We start from the raw sequence: 24,486 nt of genomic DNA, 5'->3' as shown, positions 1-24,486 counted from the left end.
TAGGGAAAGGATGTTCCTCCCTTGTCTTTCTTGATGATTAACATCTTGTCTTGCTAGTCTGCTTTTCTCTTTAACTCCTAGTTTCATAACTTGTCACTTTATTTCACCCTATGTCACTTGTCCAAATTTAAACAAGAAGTTTGAGTAGGGCTAGAAAACAATACCCCCTACTCCCCAGGCCTTTTGCTCCTATGAAACCAGGATTCTGGTGGATTCCACTACCCTACTGGCTCACATGAATGGAGCTGCAGTTGAGGATAAATATGTCCACTGATGAAAAATATGTCCACTAAATTATCTGCCTGCCCCAGACTGCAAAGCACCTCAGGATGATGACTGCTTACTTGCTCTGCCTCTATACGTCTCATTTTTTTTTTTCAGTTTTTTTTTTGCAAATGTCTCATATCATCACATGGGCTAAATACAGACATTCAGAAAGCCTGAAGCTGAATTGATTCAGTCTTTGCAAGTTAGTCTAAGCTTCAGAGATTGAACCAATAAGCAAATGAACAGACATTCACACTTATTTCTGGAAATGCAGCCACATGCCTGCAGTGGCTCAAGTCAGAAGCCAGGGGGTGCTACAGCATGGCTCTCTGGCATAGGTGGGCTGTGTGTTCACTTCCTCTTCTTGCTGCACCTCAGGTCTCTGGTATTTGCAGTCTACAATCATAGCAGCAGGATTCTGCGAGTGTTGCTCACCACTTGCTCATCCTGCTTCTAGGTGCCTCTGGGATTTGTAGTCCACAGCCACAGCCAGCACTAATCAAGCAGGGCAGGCCAGCTCTGTACTTGGGGGAAGGGAAGTTTAACCCCCCCTTTCTGGCCCCAGACTCCAGACCCCAGTAGGGGTTTGTCTGTATAATGTTTACTCTAAGCCATTGGGTTCCAGGGGTGGGGTGCTCATTCAGACCGCCATTCATTTGGGGTTCTCTCCTTGAGTCAGCATTCAGCAGAGACCAGTGGGGTGATAAACAGTTTTATCTGTATTGGGAAACAGGATTCAGGAACACACACATCCACACACACCTTGCAGGGAGAACAACAACACCAACCAAACCACACCCACAGGGCATCAGGGGGAAAGACTGTATTATACCACTGCTGGCCCATTCCATGTCTTAAAGGTACATTCCATATACCACAGCCGGGGTGGGGAGGGCAGTGAGTCAGCCACATGCTCCAGCTAGGAAGCAGAAGGGCAGGGCCAGCTGTGTTCTCTGGAGCAGGCAGCCCAGCCCAGTCCATGGCTACAAAATGCTGGGATGCTGGGGGCAGGGCAGGGCTGGGGGGGAAGCTGGCTGGGGGCTGAGGGAGTGGGGAGGTTTGCAGCTGGCTGGGCAGTCCAGCTGGGCAGTCTGGCCTCCCCGCTCCTGGCTGGTGTGCCCAGCAGGCTACAAACCTCCGCTGCTCCTGGTCAGCTGTAACTCCCACCCCCCACTCCCAGCCAGAGTGCCCGGGGGCTGCAAACCTTCTCCACTCCTGGCCAGAGAGTGCCCAAGCTAGCTGGGGACTGAGGGGGAGAGGAAGGGGGACTTTGCAGCCACCCGGGCACTCTGGCCTGCACTCTGGGGGAGGCTGCAACCCCCTCCCCCTGCCCCCAGGCAGGAGTGCCTGGCTGGCTGCAAACCCTGGGTCATAAACACTGCACTCCCTGCCACCCTGCTGCTCTCCCCCAGGTCCTCCAGAGCACAGCATGTGTGACTGGTGCAGCAGGGCACAGCGGGGCTGCACAGGAAAGCTGCTTGCTGCTGCAAGCTCCACGCTGCCCTGGCCACACTTCTTCTGTGTGCACAGAGGCAGTGCAGGGTTGTACCCCTTGCTGCTGTCCCTGCCTGCAGGGGATGTGTGGCCAGGGCACTGTGGAGCTTGCAGCGGCAGCTTTCCTGCATGTCCCCCCTGTACGCTGCCGTGCTGGGTTGCACGCACAGCACTCTGGAAGGCCTGGGGGAGGGTAGCAGGGTAGGGAGCATGATCTTGCAGCACACTCATACCCTGCCCCCTGACACATCTGGGGGGTGCGGGTCCCCCCTGCCTCCGAGAGTGCACACTGCCACCGGGAGCCAGCCCTGCCCGAGCCCAGAGCTGGGGGGAGCCCGCTCATGCTCCTGCTGCAGCAGCTGCTGCCTCCCACTGGGGGAAGGGGGCTGTGGATCTGGGTCCCTGGCCCCATAGCCCTGGCAGTTGGGGCCCCCTCCAGCAGGGCTGGGGGGCAGGGGCTATGGGTGGGGGGCAAGGGGCACATGCAGGGCTGTTGTGGGGGGGAGTGAGGGACAGCAGCAGGGCTGCGGGGGGCATTTCATTATAACCACGGATCTAGGAGTTTTTATCAGAGTATTTGCAATTTTTTATCAGAGAATTTGTGATTTTTTATCACAGAAAACCAGGATCCCTGCTTATCAGTTGGGAAACACTCTTACATGTTTCCAAACCCTAAGCCATCCAACACCATTACTTTTAAATTAACTGAACCAAATTAATTAAAATGGGTTAATGCAGCACAGGGTTTATATAAAACCCATTACTTTATTGAGGAAGACTGCAAATATTTGCTACAACAAAAAAAATAAATCCATTGACTTGCCATATTTATGAAAGGGAAAACAATTTTTAATGAGTTAGTCACATTTCCTATTCATCGTTCACATATTCCTCAGTTTTGATGGATACCACCAGCTCTAATTCCTGGATTTAACCTAGCTAGGCACACAAAGCATGGAAAAATAGTGCAGTTTGATGTTTAAGAACAGGCCACTTTTTGAAAATACAGAAACCTGAACCAGGATTTTCAGGAATGGCTGGTGATCTTGGAGCTACTCAACTTCAACACCCTTGCAGGGTTTTATTTTCAGAAAGCACTGAATATGTTTCCTTCCAAAATCAGGGTAGAGTCAATAGGAACTGCTCCATGGCCAGTACGGTAAATACAGCTCCCAATAGTGACAGAATTGCAGTCCTTTTCATTGGGATTTTTCTTAGTTAACAGAACAGTTTCATGTTAAATAAGTCAAAACTTTCAGAGACTATCTAGTTATCTCACAATGATCAGGATCTGCCTTTACCCTACAGCTTCTGCTTTCTGCATGTACCTCCCAGAAGCCTTTCCCCTATTTAATACAGAACACTGTCCTAAATCCTTTTCTGAATCCTGTATCTGTCTCTGACTGGGAAGGCTCCTGCATCGGAAACCCTGCCTCTGATCTCTCTTATTGCCCTTGGTCAGCAATGATCTGGCTCAGCTGGTTAGCCAGAGCTGTGAAAGAGTGCACTGAGTCCTGTCAATGCCTCAGGACCAGTATTGCCACTCCCCAGCATTGACATATAAATGAGTTTGGACTAGAAAAATAGAGAAATTGCCTGGAGAATCATGAGGCTGGCTAAGAAATCATGTTTTGCATTTATTTTAGTCTCAGTACATTTGGGATTATTTTTCTTTGCCTTCTTGTTTCTGAACCATGTGTGTGCGCTCTAGTTTTCCAACTTTTCTTCAAAATCACAGAACTAAAACTGTTTTTTATAATGAAAGCTGAGAATGTCACTTAATCACTTGGCTCCAGATGCTGGGGATTCAAGTAAAAATGACAAATATCGTGAGACCTGTGATGAATTTACAATATATGGCAAAACTGAAGGTGACTCAAGTTAATGAAGTGTTAGTCACTTTTGCAACCCTTCGCTCTAGAGTGCATTCGTCTATATTTCACCATAGATCAGCGTGGCAAATTTGTCCTGAAAGTTTGCCAGCCTCCATACAATATCTACTTGCCTACCCTTTACCACAACAATTGAGGATAACAAAAGCAAGTAATGATATGTCACTTTTCCATCAACATCATTACTTCTGCGGGGGTGCATGTGTGAGAAAATTTTGCAAACCTGTTATATGTGTATATTTCTCCAATTCATCAAAGTGATTATCACACATTATTGACCTGGGTGTTTGTGAATTTTTTCTACAACTTTAAAAAATGACATGGAATTATTTGGGTTCAAGAGACAACAAAAGCTTATGAGAAAATCCTGCTTTATGTCCTTCCCCTCCTTCTATCAAACAGTGGGAAGAATAAGAATTTTGCTCAGTTTCACACCCCACTCCCAAAATCTTCTTCCTCGGGCTGAGACAATTCTTACCAAGCACTTCTTATATTTAGTTAACAAATAAGGAGCTGCTCACCTTAGTGATTCATTAGGTTTCCTTTTGATATTTCTGGTGACATTAGGATTTTGAATTAAAGGAACTGAGACTGATTCCAGATTGTGACAGGTAACATCAGTTATCTTGTCTGCTGCTGTATGCATCAAGGATCTGATCCAAAGCTCAGTGAGGTCAGTAGGAGTCTTTCCATTGATTTAAACAGGCATTAGATTGGGTCGGTAGTCTTTAGAATAGATCGTGTTCCTAGCTTGGGCACTTTTCTCCACAAAGCTCTCAATACTCTTTTAGTCTAACACACACTAGATGTAATATAGAGCCCTGTTAGGTTAGTGCTGAGTGCTTTAGACTTAGACAGTTTCCTTCCAGTCTGGGGTCCACTGCTGGTACAGCTCTTAATGGGAAATTGTAATTCACTCTCTAGGTTCATTCAGCCCTCAGGTTCACTGACACTGTCTTATCAGTGGACACGTTCTTAGCCTGGAAGGATTACACTGTCCTGGTTAAACCTGCACCAAGAGCTTTCACTATCATGGATGACTGATTGGGAACTTGATTTCCTTGCTCTTTACTGCTGAGCTTCCTTTCATCCTGATTCATCCAAGGAGTCTTAACCATATACTGTATCCATCACTACGCTTCCCTTTTCCCCTTGCATTGCCTCAGTGTGACCCAGAGGAACCATCTTTTCCTGGATTTAGGGAGGAGATTAGTCATATTAACATCCAGAAAATCTCCTTAAAGAAGGAGAGTTAGTATTTTCTCACTAGAGCAAATGTTTAAAGGAAGAGACTGTTTAACCAAACAGCAATGAATTGGCTGGTAATTCTCTTTGCTATTCGAGAAATGTACATTTGAATGTTTTCTTACCACACCAACTCCTCCAGAGACTCTGGCCCATGGCATAGCCACAATTAGGACATCATAGTTCAGAGGTGTTCAGCTAAAACTTGAGGGCCACTTGCAAGGTGCACCTTACAATGGAAAGCCAATGATAGTGGGATCCACTAAGACTTCCCTATTTACAAGTGGGAACCTGGACTGCACGTGCATATGCACAGATCTTTACATCTGTCCCCATGCTTACCCACTCTCAGAGTTAGAAAGTCATTCCTAATATCCAACCTAAATTTCCTCTGTGGCAATGTAAGGCCTTTATTTTTCATTCTGCCCCCATATGGACACAGAGAACAATTGATCACTAGCTTCATTATTACAAGATTTTTTTGTATTTGAAGGCTTGTATAAAAGACTCATCCATTTTGTCTTCACCAGGTTATATAATCATAGTTATCCCAATATTTCCTCAAATGTCACATTTTATAGACCTCTTATCCAGTTTCTTGCTCTCTTCTGGACTCTTTCCAATTTGTCCATGCCTTTCTTGAAGTATGGTATCCTAAATGGGACAAGGTAAGGCCTCAGTGATACTGAATGGAAGAACCACTTCCTCTGACTTGCACGTGATACTGCTGTTAATATGTTCCACCATGTTACTAGTTTTTCTCCCAATAATAGTATGCTGTTGGTTCACATTTATCTTGTTGTCCACTTTAACCCCCAGGTCTTTTTCTGCAGTATTGCAGCCTAGCCAGTCATTCCCAGTTTTTGTACTTGTACGTTTGATTGTTCTGCCCTAAGCAGAGTATTTTGTACTTCTCCTTACTGAATTTCATCTGATTTATTTCAGACCATTTTTTAATTTATCAAGTTCATTTTGAATCCTAATCCTTCTCTCCAAAGCATCTGCTACCCCTTGCAGCTTGGTGTTAGCCACAAGTTAACTAAATCTTGACCAAGTCTCTCAGTCTCTGCGTGTTCCAGCTCCCGCTGCCCCCTTCCTCCCCCTGGAAAAATGGGGATAATAATTTCCCTTACTCACAGGGTGGTTGGAAGGATCCTCTGGTATAACACCTCCTCTTTTTTGTCACAATAATGACAATAGAAGGAACAATAATGCTATAGAAGAGCAAACTGCATTCTCACATAATCAAAACCGCAGCCAACTCAGTCTAGGATCTTTTTGGCTGGCAATGATGTCAAAACAGAGAGAGCACAGCTTGATTTCCAGATCCCAGATTGTGCTTGTGGTGCTGGCAGGTAGAAATATCTTGTTTTGACTGGTAAACTGAGCAAATTTGAAATTCAAGTCACTGGAGGAGAATAAATAGAGAACAAGAAGATGTAACTTTTAGGGAGGCTCCTTTCCAACCACAACTACATTGAGAGCCATCCCAAATTTTAACTAAAGCATCTTGAGGTCTGAGGAGTGAAACTCAAGCTATGTGAGGCCTTGCTAAGGCTTGTCCTCTCAAATGCATGAGCACCTGTCATTGCAAAATCACTCAACAGCAATATTCCAATAAGAGTGCAGGGGGAAAAAACATGAAGAAAAAAGGATCAAAGAGGGGACAGATGTATTAGCTTCTACACTGAAAAATGATGAAACAAAAAGACTAATATCCTAACAGAATAACCCTACCTCAAGAGCATCCAAGATATGGCCCATGGGCCAGATCCAACCTGGGGAACCCTATCATCCAGCCCACAGTGCTGTCTTTGGGTCTTGGACCAGCTCCGCACAGGGATGATCTGGTACATATTTATGCAGCCCACAGGGCTTGGCTGGGGGTGTGTGCTACATGCGGTGCCCATGCCAGACCACACCTGCCTGCTGGAATTGGAGCTGGTCCAAATCAGGCCTGCAGATCAGGCTCATGTGCTGAATCCTGTGGTGCATGGTCTCTGGGCCTGATCCAACCAGATTGGCTCCATACTTCTCACTTGGCCTGCAGGGCTGGATGAGTTTGATACCACTGTCCTATGTGTATCAGCATAATCCTATACCTATTGGAATAACTCTATGAGTGACATCTGAACCATTCTGAAATGCTTAACCTGGTTAAAGCAAACTCAAATTCTCCTACAGCTCTGTAACAAAGGCCAAGTGAAGGGAGATCTGTTATTTTATGTATTAAATAAACAAGAACAATCTGTTTGATCTACAGAATACCTATTTATTGAACAGAACTATCCTTGCTACAGGACTCTGCCTTCTAATTTACATCTCCTTTTGCTCCTTGTGAACTGACTAGCTTTATGCCCCTGTTAGTCGTGGCATCTGTTTTAAAAGGAGCCAAGCATGATTCTAAACACTGTTTAACAAGTGAGTGCAAACGTAGAAACTTTCACATGAACTGTGTAGGTATGTGTATATATGTAACCACCCACATAAGTAGTTATCAGCTGGAATAGAACTTTTAGCTCCAAACCTTACTATTTTAGCAAAAGAAACAACATTGCATGAATAAATTACATTACATCACTAGACTCTTATTCACTGTGTCAACCAGTCATTAGAGAAAGATTTTATACAATTGTATTATCTCTATAAGGTCATGTTACCTCACTGTGACTTCAGCCCTTGGCTAATGTTACATAATTGCATCACTGGAATTTTATGCCCAATCCACAAAATGGTGCATCCTGCTGTGCCAAATGTGCATAGCAGGATGTGTGATTTTTTGAAACCAGGAATACAATTCCTTTGATCCCAATTGGGTGAACGCTGGCACGGGGAGCTAGGCATCAGGATCCAGCCCTTGATGCTGGCTCCCTGCCTACCAGCAACTTGAAGGCTATGCTACCTAGCAATGGGGAATTGGTTTCCTCATGTTGGGCTGCAGGCATATTTTGTTAAGATGCCTGGAATGGCATGGGGACAAGATCAGGGAGCTGCTCCCTGATCCCAGACTCACTCTGCCTCACACCTTAAAAAGTAGATGTGCAACTAGGCTGAAAAAGCAGCTGCACATCTCCTTTTTCATGGTCCTGAGGACTATGACCCCAACATCAGGCAGAGGCTCCTTTATCTTAGGTTCACACTGTCCTAGGACCTTACACTTGGGGCCCAGGTGCACGCCCCAGGATCCAGCAGCACTGAGAAATTAACATTAAGAAGAAACTCTCAGGTCTCAGATTCTCCAAACCTGAGATTTTTGAAAGGCTTGGTGTAGCCCAGCAGTACTGCTGCCCTTTGAACATGATGGATCCTTGCAGGCCAGTATGTTCAAAGGGTATGTACACAACTGGTCTGCATGTACCACTCCTAAATGCCGACAAGCCACATATTCAAAATTAAGCAGAATTAATGTAGACCAGCTCTGTGGTTGGTTTGGCATTTTATTGCATCCTAAAATATCCTGCATATGTGGCACATTGCCATACGCTGTGCCATTCATATGTTAATCACACAATACATGTAACATCTGCCGGGGCCTTTGTTTTCCAACCTGTAGCTTGGATGTAAACATTATTTACATGCCTTTTGTGGGATTGAGAGTCTCAGTAAATTGAAAACTGTAAAGTACTTTGAGACACTGTGATGGAGAACACTAGCAGGTGAATAATTTTATAACTACTTTTTAAATTTTTAAATGAATTTGTGCCAGCTGTTTTTGCACTCCTTTTGCATTTGCTATCTGTAAATATCCTAAGAAATGACTTTACCAAAAAGGCCAGTTCACAAAAACACTTCATTTTAAGCATATTTGGGAAAGTGAATATTTAGGGAAAATGAAGTTCAAATTCTTAATCAGATATGCTCTGAATAGAAATATGATCGCAAGAATATTAGCCATTAAAACACAGAACAGAACCCAGTAGCATCATAGGGATGGGCAAAAGGGGCACCAGTCCTGAGTTCTTAATGAGGAGGGGTGCCAAAATCATCATTCATTCCCACAGAATCTGCAGTCAGGAAGCGAGAGCTATCCTATGGCACAGCTTTTGCAACAGCAACCAGTGCACGTCCACTGCACTGCTGCTGCTTTCGGAGCAAGAGTTGGGGTGGGCAGAGCATATGGTGGAAGCAGCAGCAGAAGCAGAGGCAGTTGGGAACTGTTTTGGGTAGGACTCCTGTGCCCTCCCAACCCCCACCCCTGCCCCGGCAGATTTTGCTCAGGGAGAAAACCCTGCTTGTTACACCGCTGACAGAAACAATGCCACGTAACCTGTGTGTGTGCAATCAAGAGAGCTCAAATTCTGCATACCAAATACAAACAATAATCTGCTTATGATCCATTTGTAAAACAAGAATTAGTCAGTGAAATCATACAGCGAATCAATAACTTAGAGCACCAAATATATTTTTATTAAATCACAAACTGTTCATCAACCTTGTATGAACAGAAAAAAGGGCAAAATCCATGAGAGTAACACTTTGTTAAATATTGTTCACTTGGTTCTAAATGTAACCATATATTCAGTGTACACAAAAACTTATATTTCTATTTATGAGCCAGTTGAAGATGATAGATAGATAAGATAGTGATAATGACATCTTATATTTACAGAGAGGGATCTCAAAGTGCTTTATAGACTTCAGCATTTATTAACAGGAATCAATAAAACCACTTTTTAAATGCAGCCACTACTGGGGTAGAAAGCAGTGGCAGAAGAACAGAGCAAAGCCCCAATACCCAGTTATTTAGGACAGGAAGTAGAGGAATACACATCCAAGTGAAGCATCAGGGGAGTCTAAGGCAGTGGAATAGTTATCCAAAATGGAATTCCTAGGCCAAATCACAGGAAGGAACATCCTTCCCTAATGCTGTGAAAATATATTTGGCTAATTCATGACACCAACATTCAAGACCTCAAGCTGATGTTTAATTTTGAAGTTTGCGCCTTCCAGGGCCACCTAGCATTACAGAAAAGCAAGAATTATAGACAGACTTAGAGGACTGAGTGCCATACACTGAATCATTGAAGCAACATCCTTAATCCCTAGGGTTTTCCAGGACTGCCACTTAGGGCTAGATCCTACTCCGTCTACTGGGTGCCTAAATACAATTCAATTCCACCCTGCTAGAGTCCCTGAAAATCCATTAATGACTCTATTTTTGTAGCATGTTATCATAGCCTTAAACCTAAGTCACAGAAAAGAAGCAAGGAGAAAGCGGATCCATCTACCTTTTGTGTTAAGGGTTTTTGAGGGACACGGAGCAGGATGGAATAGTATCACACCTAATTGGTAGAGTAGGCTCTGGCCCCCCTTGTACTTCCTACAGAAAATGCATCTTTGAATGTAAAACCTGGAGAGAGGACCAGCTACAGACAGAGAGGACAACATATTATAACTGTAACTTTAACTTGTGTAACTTTAATAGGCTTTCCAATGACCAGAGCCTAGTAGCACAGCTACCACGGTCAGAGCCAGGAGACATCAGCTCTGCTATTGACTTGGTATGTGACTTTGTGGAAGCCACCTAGTCATTTGTGTATTTGAATCAGCACAACATTGTGGGACTGAATTCATGAATACATCCAACATGCTAGAGGTGTTCCCAAGCATTATCACAGAGTAGAGAAAGAGGCAGGTCTGATGGACCTTAGCATTAATGTATAGTTACAAACAAAAAACAATATTTAAAAACCAATAAGGCTAGAGTCAAACTTTTAAAAGTTGTGAAACGCTAGAATGAAGGTTCCCCATGCCATGTTAATAAGCTTTAATTAAATAATCACATAGTACTTTTCCTCCCAGGACTTCTGTCTTATTCAGTGCACAGGAGACATTTGCCTAAAGAGATTGACTCCTGCCCTTCAGGACATGAAGTGACACTGGACAGGCCACTTAACCCAACGTCTCCATTTTCTGGATGGTTGACTCGACACCCTGGGGCCTTATTTTCAGAGGTGCTAAGAAATCACAGCTACAACTCAAGTCAATGGGACCTGCACTTTGGACATAAAAAACACCACATAACAGAGTGTTCTGAAAAAATCAGCCCCAGGGTGTCTCAAGCCATGTACCCTTTTGACCATAATCTCTGAGGTCCAGTTCCTCATCTGTAATACAGTGATGGTATCTCCTCATCTCAAAGGAATATTGTGAAAATAAATTCATTGACAGTAGCAAAGCGTTGAAATGCTAGGGTGATCACAACAGAAAAGCCCATGAAGAAAGTAATAATTCTGTCTTCGCAGCTGGGTTAGATTACTGTGCAGTAAATAGGGCCTGGGATCAAGACACACTCTCCCTGGCAACTTGATCAAAGCTTCCACACGTCATGCTTGTTGTTGCACTTTAACACTCAAAGCCCTGCCCATCCTAACCTTCCCCCTTCTGGTCTCAGCGTCCAAGTCCCAAACCACTACACCCCCCAGTATCATTCTTTCTGCAATGAGGAAAAACAAAATATTGAGTCACTCTTTGTTAAGTGAGTACCATCTACTGTGTGCACTGAATGAAGAAAGGATCCTATGGGAAAAAATACTATGTGATCATATAATTAAAGATGATCTCAAAATGCATATGTATGAGGAAGCCAAATTAAAGTTTCATAGAAAACTTTTATTGTGGCATTTCATAACTTCTGAGTGCTTGACTTTGCAACCTTAATGTTCTTTTAATGCTGAATGAGTGTATATGTGGGAATGGAGGGAAAGGATGTGGGTGTTTGTGTGCACGCGTGTACCTTCTTAATTTGAGAAAAAAACAAAAAACTGAAAGAACAGAAAACTTCACGTGGCTTCTTGCTGACTTTAGCATGGGTCATCATGAGCAGGATTCTAGACTTAAGATTCACCGCACAAACTGCTGCCACTCAAGCTAATAGAGTAACTGATAGCAGTAGCAACTTGTCATCCTCTATCTGGACCAGCAGTGGAGGGGAATTAGACATGCACTTTTCCACTGGGCTTCAATGATATTTGCTGACAGCAAAGGAATGTAAAAGTTCTGGAATTCTGGCTTCTGTTCCAGAGTGAAAAGTGCTCACGTGGGCTGCGACCACCCCCCTGCCTGCAGAGTCACGAGGGCAATGAGGTGTAAAGGGTCTGAATGGCCAGGGGGGGAGCGTGTCCGTGCCCACTCCAAGCAGCAGGGGGACGCTCCTGTGCTGAGCTGCCCACCTCACTGCACCCGACCAAAAACAAAGCTCCAAGTGTCCCCCCTGGGGCACCTATGACTGGCCGACTCCCTTCCTGGAGCACACCTGCAAGCCTGGGGTAACCAACGCCACCATGCAGACTCAGGTCTCTATCTGGGCCCTGTAATCACCTGGGATACACAGGCCCTGTAGACCTTGGGATCTTGGAGAGCTTCTTTAGCCTGAAGCATAGAAAGTAGCCTCCCTTAGTCAGCCATGCAAAGGGAGCAAAAAGGCATGCCCAAACCCTCTCAAACATGTACCACAAGGCTTGCTAATGGATAGCTTTATTGGGTAGAGAGGGCAGGCTTGAGGAGGGGTACAAGTCAGAGAAGTATCAACAGAACAATCCTGAGCAAACAGAACTGGCCTGATAGCCATTTGATACACTTCTAGATTACTGCAAACTACATTTCTAGTTAAGTTTCTGGTAATTTACTCACTTCTGCATCCTGAGAGAGAAAGAGAGCTGTCCTAACATGTCTGCCTGTCTTCTTTCTGGAGAGATTTTCTGTTATATAGCTCCTCTGACCTCATCACCGTCTAGTACCCAGTCAGTTATTGATGCTGGCCAATCAATTTGAAAAACATCATCTTTCACCTTGGGAAAGGACCACTGCCTTAGGACTGCCCTCCCGGGCTAAAGACAGGAAGTTTAACAGTAGACCTGGCAACAGAGAGAGGGAGATCCGCCCTCACTAGGGGATCCCCTAGGCAGCTAGGTGGTTGCCTAGCAACTGAGTTGATAGACATATGAGAGAAAGAGGGGAAAAAGACAAACCCTAAAGAGAGGGAGGAGGCTGGAATGGGATTCTTTCACAGGGGGCAAGGGCAGCGGTGCCCCTCTGTGGACAGATGTGGGGCAGGGGGGCTCACATGTGGTGGCCACCACCACAAGCTGCCATCCACACTGCCACCCACCACCCCGTGCGGCTGCCTCCCAGAAGCAGGGCTTTCATAGACGAGCCTATGAACTCCACTTCATCTTTCTACTGATATAAAAAAAATCATGGACTAAATATAGACATTGGATTTATGACACACTATGACCTTCCTAACATCTGACTCCCCAGGTAACCCTCCACTTTTTACCAGCTATTCTCATTCCCTTCCCCCCACCCTCCTGTCTCCCATCCTTTGACTACAGCTAGATTCATTCCCCCTTCCCCACCCCACTCCCCTACCTGTCTATCACCTACTGACTACCTCAATTTACATTTTAACTGACTGGCTTTCTTGCATATGTACAGGCCTCTGGCTACTTTACCATTCCATCCAGGAAGAGCACAGACCAACTGCAGATGCTTCCTCAGCCTGACAAAGGTGTTTGTGCCAGAAAGCTTGCTAAGGAGAATTTATCCAATTATTTGAGTTGGTCTAATAAAAGATATCAGATTTACCCAAAGAATCTTGTCTGCCTATGTCCTTAGACCAACACTGCTGTAACCTACACCCTTGAACTAGTGATGATGTTTCACTGCAACACCAATTCTAGATTTTAAGTGCTGCCGTTACATAGCTTCTACAGAGAATGGCTGCAAATTTAATTCACGGGCCCATTAATATCCACCTTGTCTTTTTAGGCACCTAAGGATAAAATGCTAGTAGGTATGCGCAAGGTGTGTATTGAGAGCCAGGTGAGAGGGAGGATAAAGAGGGGGTGAGGGCAGAAGCATATATTGGAGCTAGAGAGGCCAATATCAGGGAACTGAGGAATCTGGATTGGGGGGAAGAATTAGTGAAGTGTGTGTGTGTGTGTGTGTGTGTGCGCGCGCGCGCGCACATGCGCACGCGCATGCACATGCGCCCACCTGAACACGTGTGTAGGAAGAGAGAAATCTGGGTTTGCAAGAGGAGGGAGTGAGGACGGGGTATTTTTTTGTGAGAGGGAGGGTACTTTGGGTCTGTAGGAAGAAAGGGTGAAGACAAGAGGGACACTGGGGGTCTGTAAACAGAAGGGGTATGGGTAGCATGTGCGCATACATGCCTGTGCAAGGAAGGAGCTTTTGGATCTGTAATGCAAAGCAGATATGAGAAATAATAGAAAGATCCACTCTGATCTCTCACTGAGAATACAAGATCTGCTCCCCCCACCCCAAGCTCAAGCATACTGTCCCTAAGGAAGAACTGGACTGAAAACAGCAGGGGAAGCTGCTGAATTTACAGCCTTTAAAATGCAGAGAGGAGTGTTTGTTTCCTCAGGACCTCTGGGCTAGGGACAGATGTTATACATAAACTGGTTTAAGTGATCAGGAACTGTTTTAAACCTATAACAGAACAGATGCTCAGTGCACATAAACCAGTTTGAAAATGGCTTAAACTGGTTTGAGATAAACCTGATTGAATGTAGTAATCAGACTTAACTGATTTGGCTCAAACCGGTTTATGCAATGTCTGTCCCAGACCCCTTGCTGGTTTAAGTTAAACCAATGTCCCCCAGCATCCTCGCATGCTCTCTTTGCTGGGCGGGGCTATCTGCTCCACAGCAGGCCTGGCCCCTCCCCCTTGCTGCCTCACTGGAGCTTGGCAGTCTCTGTAGGCATCTGATCCCCCCCTCCCCTCCCCACTCTGTGCTAAGCAGGCTTTTGCCCATCCCTTACAGACACTTCAGCATTAGCTAGCAGACCACGTGCTGGCTACACTCCATGCTGTGGGAAATGATAGAGGCAGACAGGCTTTTTGGAGCTATTCAACAGGTTTGCTCCCCCTCACCACTCCCCGCTAAGTAGGAATTCCCCCCTCCCCTCTGCCTTGTGGAGAAGGTATCTGTGTATTAGCTAGCAGACCACATGCTGGGTCCATGATGAATAAACAGGCAGAATCAACAGATAGCTGGTAATGTCCCTCTGTTTTCTTAATGGGGTGATAAACACTGAGATAGGGGTGACACTGTTATCAGCCCCCCCACCCCTGGCTTGCTTGCCTTTCAGTTTGCTGCAGACAGTATACAGAAGCAGGGATGGAGACTGAAAATCTCCGTATCATAAACGGATGCATGCACTGCACACACACCCTTTGCCTCAGTGCTAGCTGGGGCTGGGGCTGGCAACACTCCCGCCCCTTGAGCAGCCAGCTGGGAAAAGCCTGGGACTACAAGCAGGCTAGGGGTTTTCACCCCTCCCTCATCAGAGCCTCCTGCTGGGACCTGGCCACACCCCCTTCTGCTCAGCTCTGCAAAGGAAGGGAGGACTGCTCTAGCACCCCATAGCTTCCAGCCTGAACCACTGCAGGCATGTGCCTGCATTTCCTCAGTACAGAGGTATTGTCTGTGTATTTGGAAACTGGTTTAGCTTAGCCAGGTTGGACTAACCTGCAAGGGCTGAATTGATTCAGGCTCAGGCTTTTTGAATGTCTGTCCCTAGGGTTGTTCCCTGTTCACCTCATCTTTCAAACACAGCACACAAGATCTCCCATTTATAATAAACCTAAGGAATCTGGGTTTTGTGCTGGGGGAAGATGAAAATCTCTTCCCTGGCTTCTGCCAATAAAACATAGCTGTACTGGGAAAGCCAGGCAGGCCACCCTCCTCTCTCCTCTCCTTCACTCCCCTCTCCCCCTTCTCCCTGCCATACTTCCTTCCTCAGTTTCTTGAAGCAGGGCCATTTGCTTGAAAGACTCCCGAAGTTTTGGGCACCAATGCACTGAGATCAGCTGAGTCACTGTGCTTAAAAGGGCTCCTCTCACCATCTCCTGAATCTCCTTCTCTAACATAGGGCAATACCTTCTTAATTTGCTTTCTCCTTCCTTGGAGTTAATACTTCTGAGAGTGAGCAACTAAGAGCATTATCCACAGCCAGGCACAGTGCAGGATGCTGAGCTGAAAGTTTCCTGTGCTCCCCCCTGCACAACTCTGCAATGCTCCTTGGACCTGGCCTGCATCACTACCTATTAATTCAGTGCTAAACCTTGGACAGCCCAATCACTGCACCACAGGCTGGTCTGCAACATACCTCCTCCTTTAAGAAGCCGGGGTGATATCAGTGCACCTCAGCCACAGTGTGCTGGATCTCACACAAATGCCAGTTAAACCCCTGTGTGATCTCTGTCATGACTGATCTTCCAGAGCTAGGAATCACCCCCAGTCTGAATGAGCTCTGCCAATGCACCTCCCCACTGGCCTGTACCCTATATTCTTCAACTTTCCCAGTAATGCACTCTCTCCTTCCCTTACAACCCTGTCAATAAATCTTTGTCCTATAATGTGGCTCCCCACCTATCCCACAGCTAGCTAGTTGTTCCCACATAGCCCTCCACATATCTTAGTGCTTCTTTGCTATTTAAGACCACCTGCAATGCAGGTGTGTTAGTACTCATTGTAAGATGTGTGCAGCCTTCTGCTAAGAATGAGGCAGAGACCATCCAGCTTAACAAGACTGTCATTCAGGCTAGGGAAATTTAGCACCTGGGCTCCTAAGATGTGATGTCCTTTAAGGAGCCTACTGCATCATTCCCATGCTCTCCTCACAAGCTCCATCTGTCCCGGCTCTCAATTTTTGAGCAGCATGGTCAGAGTCGGGATGGCCTATGATTTTCCATTAGCCACCTCCCCTCCTACACAGTCCAGTACAGCAGATGAACATGTCACGCCTGTTGTGGAACCCCTGAGAGCCAACCTGCTCATTGGTCTAATGTCTCTCATTCACTCAGCTCAGCCCAGAGCTAACAAGGCATCTTAAAATTAAAAAGTGAACTGCAATCCTCAGTAGGCCTGTCCTCCTTTTGGTATTAGTTGGACTTATTTTTCTATCTCAGAGAGAGGTAGAGAGCAGCAAGCTGCATTAAGATCTGATGAAGCATCACATGCCAGAGACTCTGCAGGGTTACTGGGATGGGGAGGGCTTGTTGTTAAGAGGAAAGAGGAAATGTGATTGGGAGCCATTCCCTCTCAGGGAAAAGTAGGGAATTATCACTGAGCTATTTTCTAACCTATCTTAGCTATCTATCTGAGATCAATTGAGCAGTGTGGAGAGTAGGTGAAGTAGGGGGGAATGAGAGAAAGATACAAGTAGATGTGGAGATATGAGGGAGGTCGATTTTGGTCTAAACTGAGAGGGAAGGAAGAGTAATTTGGGTCTGTACAGCAGGTGTACATAATGAGAGCTTTAACATTTATAGGTTGGATGGGAGTACAGAAATATTTTAAGGATGGAGAACAAATAATGGTACTGTCCTTTGTGTGTGGGTGAGAACATCAGGAGACATGAATCTGTAACAGGAAAGAAGAAGTGCTGCCAGATCAGAGAAAAGTAGGTCTTTTTCTGGCTGATGGGTGTTCTTGCAGCTCCCTACTACTGGGTCAAAGTGCATGCTCCTCCTGTGCCTCAGCACTTGATAATCCAAGGCACCATCTGCTCTGTAGAAAGCAAGCTGTGTCACTCCCAGGAAGGGATGAGCAGGTAAGTGGGAGTTACTAGAAGGAACAATTGCTGGTAGGTACAGAAACTGATAGCAAAAGAGGGGATTGGGACAAAATAAAGAGCAAGAAAGAAATAGGGGAAATGTGAAAGAGAACAAGAGAGAGAAGAAAAAGCTAAGAACACCGACTCTTCTGGTTTATTTTATAGAAAGTTTTCTGTTCTCATACAAGAATCTGTCTGAGAGAGAGAAAGAAATGGCTCCAAGTTTTCATTGCTCGCATTGCATGACATTTACCCAAAAGCACAGAGCACTAGTAGAACATAATGGCAGAGTTCTGCACTCACTTTGCACTAGTGTATGTGCCTGTTCAAAGGCAGAGAAATGATGCCAAACATTGATGATTGTTTCCAGTGACAGGCAGCCACTTTCAGAAGGGTGTATGTGACTGGAGACAAGCAGCACTGTTTGGCATTCAAACTTTTTGTAATAGGTGGCCCCTTTAATTCACCTCTAACTTAGTCCCCATAATGTCCCTCCACAAGGTATACCACACAACCTGGTGAAGAGGGACCATCCACTCCCCTATGGGACAGATATGCTTCCCAGGAAGTTTGCATACAATCCATTAGCTCATTCAGCACCCCTGGGCTGGAACTTGATTCCCTGTATTGTCCCTGGGGTGGAACAGGAACAGGAGAAAGGGCCAGAGAAGTGAGACCAAGTGTTTGTGACCAAGGGACATGGCTTCATGGAGTCTTACTAGCAGTTTGTAACACAGGCAGAGGCAAGACTGGATTTGCTTATTGTTTCAGTAGTGTGTTTCCTGCAGAAGCAGGAGGAGGCATGTGAGCATGGGAAGCAGCACACTGTAACAGACAACACCATGCATCATAAGCTGTTGTCACTGCCAAGTGTACAGTCAACTCGGATGGTAGCCACAGCTACTCTGAGTGAAACACTGCATGCAAGGCAACCATGGGAATGAGAAAGGGCTGGACATTGTGCCTACAATGGTTAATGGAGTCAGATCTGGGGCAGCTGTCAGTCCTAGGGACTAACAAAACCTTTCAGGCTGCTCTTCTGGTGAGCCTGGGCTCTGTGGTACTTTCTCTGGCTCCTTCATATCCCCAAGAGAGAGAAGCTTTGCACACAGACAGCTTCTTGGGTCTTTCCCAAAGTGTGATTTTCCAGCTGCACCTACTATTTATGGCACAGGGTGGAAACCTCACTCTCTCTATGGCAGGGATGTGAATGAGCCAGAAAACACAGCAAGCCACATCTGTCCCCTGGGGTGTGATTCCCTTCGCCTCAGTGGAATTAACCCTGAGATGGGTTTGGCCCGATGTCTCAGAGACTCAGAGAGCTTGAGAGACGGCTGCTGGTGCAGGGAGACTTTTATCCACAGATAATGAATTTCGGTCTACCCCCCATTTATAATGACTGAGACGTTATACACAGCCATCTTCTGGCTGTTTGGTGATCCATCTGTGGTGCTGCGCTGCAGCCAGTTCCTACCATTAGAATTCACCCTTTTGTTGAAAGCACTGCAGGACTGCACTGTCCAGAGAACTCCCTGTCAGTTTTAGAGGCTCAAGCACACCAAGAAAGACTGAGTGGGAGAGGGCACCACTGCCTGCTTGTGCTGTACCTCCACTGTAGAGACACAGAAGGCTCCAGTTGCTACTGCTATTAATCTTGCACCTTTCCCTTAAAAACAGGGAAAAGAAAGGGGCTGCTTCTTTTAAAATAAAGCCTGGAAAAGCAGCACTTCAATGCACAGAGTGAGGGTTCCATTCTCTGCTGTGGTTATGACACTGCAATTAATACCAAAAATGCAGTTAGGTTAAGAATCAGGCACGTTTTCATAAATTCATAGATTTTTAGGTCAGATGGGCCATTATGGCCCCCCAGGCCATGCTCCTATATTACACACCCTATAATATGGTGTCACCTAGCAGTTCCTGCACCCAGCCCAAGCCTAATCTTTCTAAGTGAGTAAGGAAGGATACAGATTCATCCTGCCTGCCAATAGGACAGATACTAGAATGAGACAAGGCACCTGGAACAGATCTGTCTTCCAGCAGATCACATTGATGACACCAAGTCCCCTGTCCCTTTTAGTGTGCACCACAGGGAGATGGGATAGTCAGTCCCTCACAATCACCACCAGTCTTTGTCTCCCCTCCCTCCATCAATTCAAGCTGTGCAGAGCTGGATCACCTACTGTTTTACTGTGTCATAACCATCACAAGAGCTCACTATATGGCTTCCTTGCAGTTTTTATGTCATATCTGCATTTCTCCACTCATAAAATGCGACTGCACCAATTTTTGTGATTGTGGGTCGGTCAGCTAATAGGGCTGTTTTGAGTTTCCCTGACAGACACTTTTAATCAAATCCTACCATATTCTAGCTTCAAAGAGGTTTTATTACTGCCCGCTTGCTTGCTGAGTGCCGCTACCCTCCAGAAGCTGTATTCAGCTGCATTGAATTTAAATCCAAGATGCACCACTTTGCACCATAAAGGACTTGTTTTATACAGTTTTCCTGCTCAAGCCCTCCTCAATGCCCTCATTTTAACAGCTCTTTGTACTTTGCTTCCCTTCAGAAACCCCCCATCCTATTACTACTGACAGGAGAAAGGAACTATGATGGGCTGTGAGAGGAAGAGGTAGGTGTGTGGGGAGAGGTCTGTGGTGGGGAGGATTGATTAGAGTTTTAGGTCTGTAATGTGGTGCAGGCAAGAGGGTTGGCAGCGTGTGGATAAGAACTGGTCTGTGAGAGATTGAGGGAAGTCTGAGAAAGCGGACAGATAGATAATGATCATCTTATGGATCAGAGGGAAATTAGGATATGGGAGGACTAATCCAAAACACGTAGAAATCAATAGGAATTGTTCAGCGGGCTTCAATGAGTTTTGAATTACATCTGCATTGAGCGATTCCTGCCCCACACTACTAGTGGCATAGTCCTGGCCTGTTTCCCACTTGGAACCAAGGGCATGAATCTGCTTCTCAGCAGTTGTCTCTAGAAGGGCCTTTGGTTTAGTTCCCAGGAAAGCAGTGGAATCACTCAGTGTCCACTGCAGTTTGTAGAACTTCTAGTATAAACTCACATTTATGGGGAGGGTAAAGCTCTGCCAAAATTAATCCATCAAGGCAAGTTAAAGGCAAAAGTGCCCCCAAATCCACAACACTATGGTGCTGCCTTTACAGTCCCCATAGTCTTCCCCCTAGTTATCTCAGGTTGGGCTTTCATGGTTTTCCCACCCTCATGAAAATAAAGAGCCTCCTTTCCCTTTTTTCTTGCCATTTGCCCACAGGGTACAAGTAAGCCCTTCAGGAAGAAGGCAACAAATACAAGCATCCCCTACTGAATTCCAGCAAGATCACCAGCTCTGGAATTAATGTTTCACTCTGTAGGGTTAGGAGGAGAACAGCATTCAGGAGTGACAAGGGTAACAGGTGATTTGTGTATCAGCTCATCAGCCAGAATACAGACAGACAAACCGGCAACCTGACTGACCAGCTGTCTGAGCATCTGGAGGAAAAAATGCCAAACAATTTCATGTTAAGATTGGTAAAAGTAGCCAGGGAAGACTATGCAGGACTACCTTCACCTGCTATATGGCAAAAGGTACAGAGAAAAGAAAGCTCATGTGTCAGGATAAAGAAGCAACCTCCACAGAAATGCCAGCCACACAGAGGAATCTACAAGCCCCAGAGGGTGGGGTTGTTGGTTTTTAACCTTTTGGCAGACAGTGAATGGATGATAAATGAGATTTAACCTGAACTAGTATAGGTTATCTGACTGTTATATATCATATTACATAGGTCAGCAGCTAGTGAACAATCCCAGAATACCAGAAACTCAAGGATGTGAACAGGAAAGAAGAGGCAAGAGAGAGACAGGGAGCAAAGGAAAGAAAAGGGTAGGGGAAGAATTCATGTGACAGAAAGAGGAAAGTAGTAGGGCAGGACAGGGCTGGCATAGTACAAGGAACGACCCAAATAGAAGAACAGAACAAGAAAAGCAAGGGACAAAAGGCAGAGGAGGCCAAAAGAGAGAGAGTTGAAAGAGAGACATAGGGAAGGCAAAGAAAAAGCAGAGGAAGACAGCTAGTGAGTATGGAGAAGGAAAAGTCTCACAGGTTGATGCATGTTGCTAGCATCTGAACAGGTAGCACTGACATACGGAGCAGCAGCCTCCTGTGCCTCTGCTCCATTTGCTTGACTTACAGACCACCCCAGTGCCCAGCAAGCAAGAGAATGTGGATAACCATACCTCCAAAATCAGGTCTCAGGCGGACATCATATCCTTTCAGCAATTTGTCCACAATCTCTTTCACCACAGATATATTCCCAGTGGATTGGCTGAAACACAGAAAAAGTCCTGGTCATCATCTTTGCCACAGGAGACACACAGGAGTCCTGGTCAAAGGGCTAACACAAATGCTATCTCTTGCGTACACTGTTGAGTGTTTCTCTCTCTCTCTCTCTCTCTCTCTCTCACACACACACACACACACACACACACACACACACTTTCCCTGTCTCACAAGCTGAACACATACACATATACTCTTCCTCTCACAAACACATTCTTCTGTCTCTTAGACACATTTGCTGTCGCTAGTACATAAACATTCTCATTCTTGGTTTACTGCACATAGATATGGGAACAACAGGTCTGCTTGGGGACCCAGGCTGTTGGGATACCCACATAATCAGAAAATTCAAAGGGCCATCCCTACAGGCAGTAACACGCTGAACTCTTCACTGAAATGGCCCTTTTGATACTCATTCTCTTTCTTATAAGGCACACGCATTTCCCAAATTGCTCACTCTTTCATGCACATACCTACTACAGATACATATCCTTCTTTCCTGAGAAAACGGAGATTCAGTTCCTACCCCTCCCAACCAACACACACAGTTGTGTGCTCACATTCACCCTGTACAGACATCCAAGCTTTATTATGCACATGCAGGGCTTCCACACTGCATTCATGTACACTCAGTCTCTTAAACATACTACTGTGTTCACAAAACTACCCTCCTCAGTACATGTACGTATGCACAAGACTCCCACAAATGCAACCTCCCTCTTGCATCACACACTTACTGTCCAAGACAGTGTGCACCTTGATACTGTGCACGGTCCAAGACACTGTGAGTCCTAGATACAAACACAGACTCATCACACCTAGATAAACAGTTTGTTCCCCATTGCTCAGTCCCCACAAATGCTATCTCACTTCCCCATTCTGTGCACCCAAATGTTTGCTCATGTTATTTGCACTCAACATTGGAAAAAGACCCACCCTCTCCTACAAATATGACATGTATCTGATCTCTGGCCTTTAACAATAAATGTTTTACCATTGTATCAGAGCAGCTTCTAATGTGGTCTTAGCAATGCAGACACAGACAGAGTGAGGCAGAATTCATCTTTGCCTTAGTATGCTTGGATAATTATCTTTTTCCTACCAAGCCCTCTGTTTTGCATCTGGAGGCTGGGTGGTCTCAATCCTTATTGGTGTTCCAGTTTCTTCCAGTTATACAAGAGGGAGGGGTCTCCTGCTATAAATATTCCTGGAGGCTCACAAAGAGCCAGGGTGAAGAAGCTAGAGGCAAGAAGTAGCTAAAAATGAGTCTCCAGCTCAAACCCACCCACAGTGCCTGCTCTGTCCCCACTATTTTCTAGAGTCTAATAACATTCTTTGCAAACAGAGGTTAGGCTCCAAGTCCTTGGAAAAAGACACATCATCCTATCCACACTGCCTCCCACATTAAGCCAATTCAGGATGGAAACCTTCAACACAACACTCCCCCTGCCAGCCAAGCTTCGTGTCTCACTGGACATGGGGATTTGTGTTGACATGTCCACATGCTCTGGAAAGGTGCACACACAAATGTTTATGTACTCCTCTGGTTGCAATCTTTATATATGGATTTCCAACATGAAGACGTGAGCCTGTATGTTTATGAGCACTCTTGAGTTAGTGTGTGTAGCTGCATGTGACATGGTCACAGATCTGCATATAGCTGGGCATCCCCAGATTCAGGTCCACATTTCAATTGATGTGGCTACATAAATTGTTGCCTGGATGGCTGAATATGGGGAAGAGTATGAATCTAGCTAAACTTGAATACTGACAATCTGGATATATAGATACATAGGTACATATATTTATATATGGTTACACGAGTTTGGGCATGCGCAGATGTATGCATTAAGTGAATGGATCTGAATAGAGGAACCAGGTCCACTGAACAGTGTGTGCAAGTATTCTGTATCTGGATACATGAATGATGTGTGCGTCGATGCATGTGTGAATGTAAGGCAAAACATCTCTGGGCATTAGAGTTTAGATCCATGGATAAACTGGTACATATTCTGGTGGATAAATGAATAATAAAACTGTTTTTGTTTGTTTTATTTGTAACTTAATATGAACTGTTTTATGGTACCTTGTACAGGCAAACATGGACAGATGTACAAAATGTTCCTTTTCATATGCAGTTTCTGTCTGAACATCCATATGTACTTTTTGTGGATATAGACAAGGACAACAAGCACACATGGATCCCTGTGTTTCTGTATGTGTATTTGTTCATGTATGGTAATATTTGGAATTTGTGTCTGAATACATGTGCACAGTATCCATGGGTAGTTGAGTTCATAGGTTTAACATATCCATATAACAGTAAATGCATAATACAAAAAGCTCTTTTGTAAGGATATCAAAGGTATTAATTTAGCCCTACAATAAGCAGTGAAGTCAGAAAGTATCATTATTTCCATTTTACAGATAGAGAAACTGAGGCAAAGAGACTATTATATGCCTAAAGTCATGCATGAAGCCCATGATAGAGTTTGAAATATAAATGCTGATGTCCTGTCCTCACCCATAAACTACAAGCAACTCCTACAGAAGTCAATGGGAGTTACTTGTATTCTGTGGAATCAAAAATAGGGCCAACATCTCTGTTGTGACTCTCAGGTCTGTCTCTGAACCATAAGGCCATCCTCCTACTG

At 45.2% G+C, this 24,486-nt stretch overlaps 1 protein-coding gene across 2 annotated transcripts in view; it reads right to left on the bottom strand.

The window, feature by feature from the left end:
• The window catches only part of LOC102382075 (gamma-aminobutyric acid receptor subunit beta-4), a 124,153-nt gene that overhangs the window by 98,034 nt on the left and 1,633 nt on the right, over positions 1 to 24,486 (bottom strand). For both annotated transcript variants that reach the window (XM_006027533.1, XM_006027534.1), the window contains exon 2: positions 21,730 to 21,818. In XM_006027533.1, coding sequence (XP_006027595.1) covers positions 21,730 to 21,818 — 89 coding nt within the window. The remainder of the gene's footprint in view (positions 1 to 21,729; positions 21,819 to 24,486) is intronic.

The sequence above is a fragment of the Alligator sinensis genome, unplaced genomic scaffold, assembly GCF_000455745.1.
Source record: "Alligator sinensis unplaced genomic scaffold, ASM45574v1 scaffold879_1, whole genome shotgun sequence".
In the NCBI taxonomy this organism is placed as follows: Eukaryota; Metazoa; Chordata; order Crocodylia; family Alligatoridae; genus Alligator; species Alligator sinensis.
The sequence above is the reverse complement of the archived record's forward strand: the minus strand, read 5'-3'. Positions and strand labels throughout refer to the sequence as shown.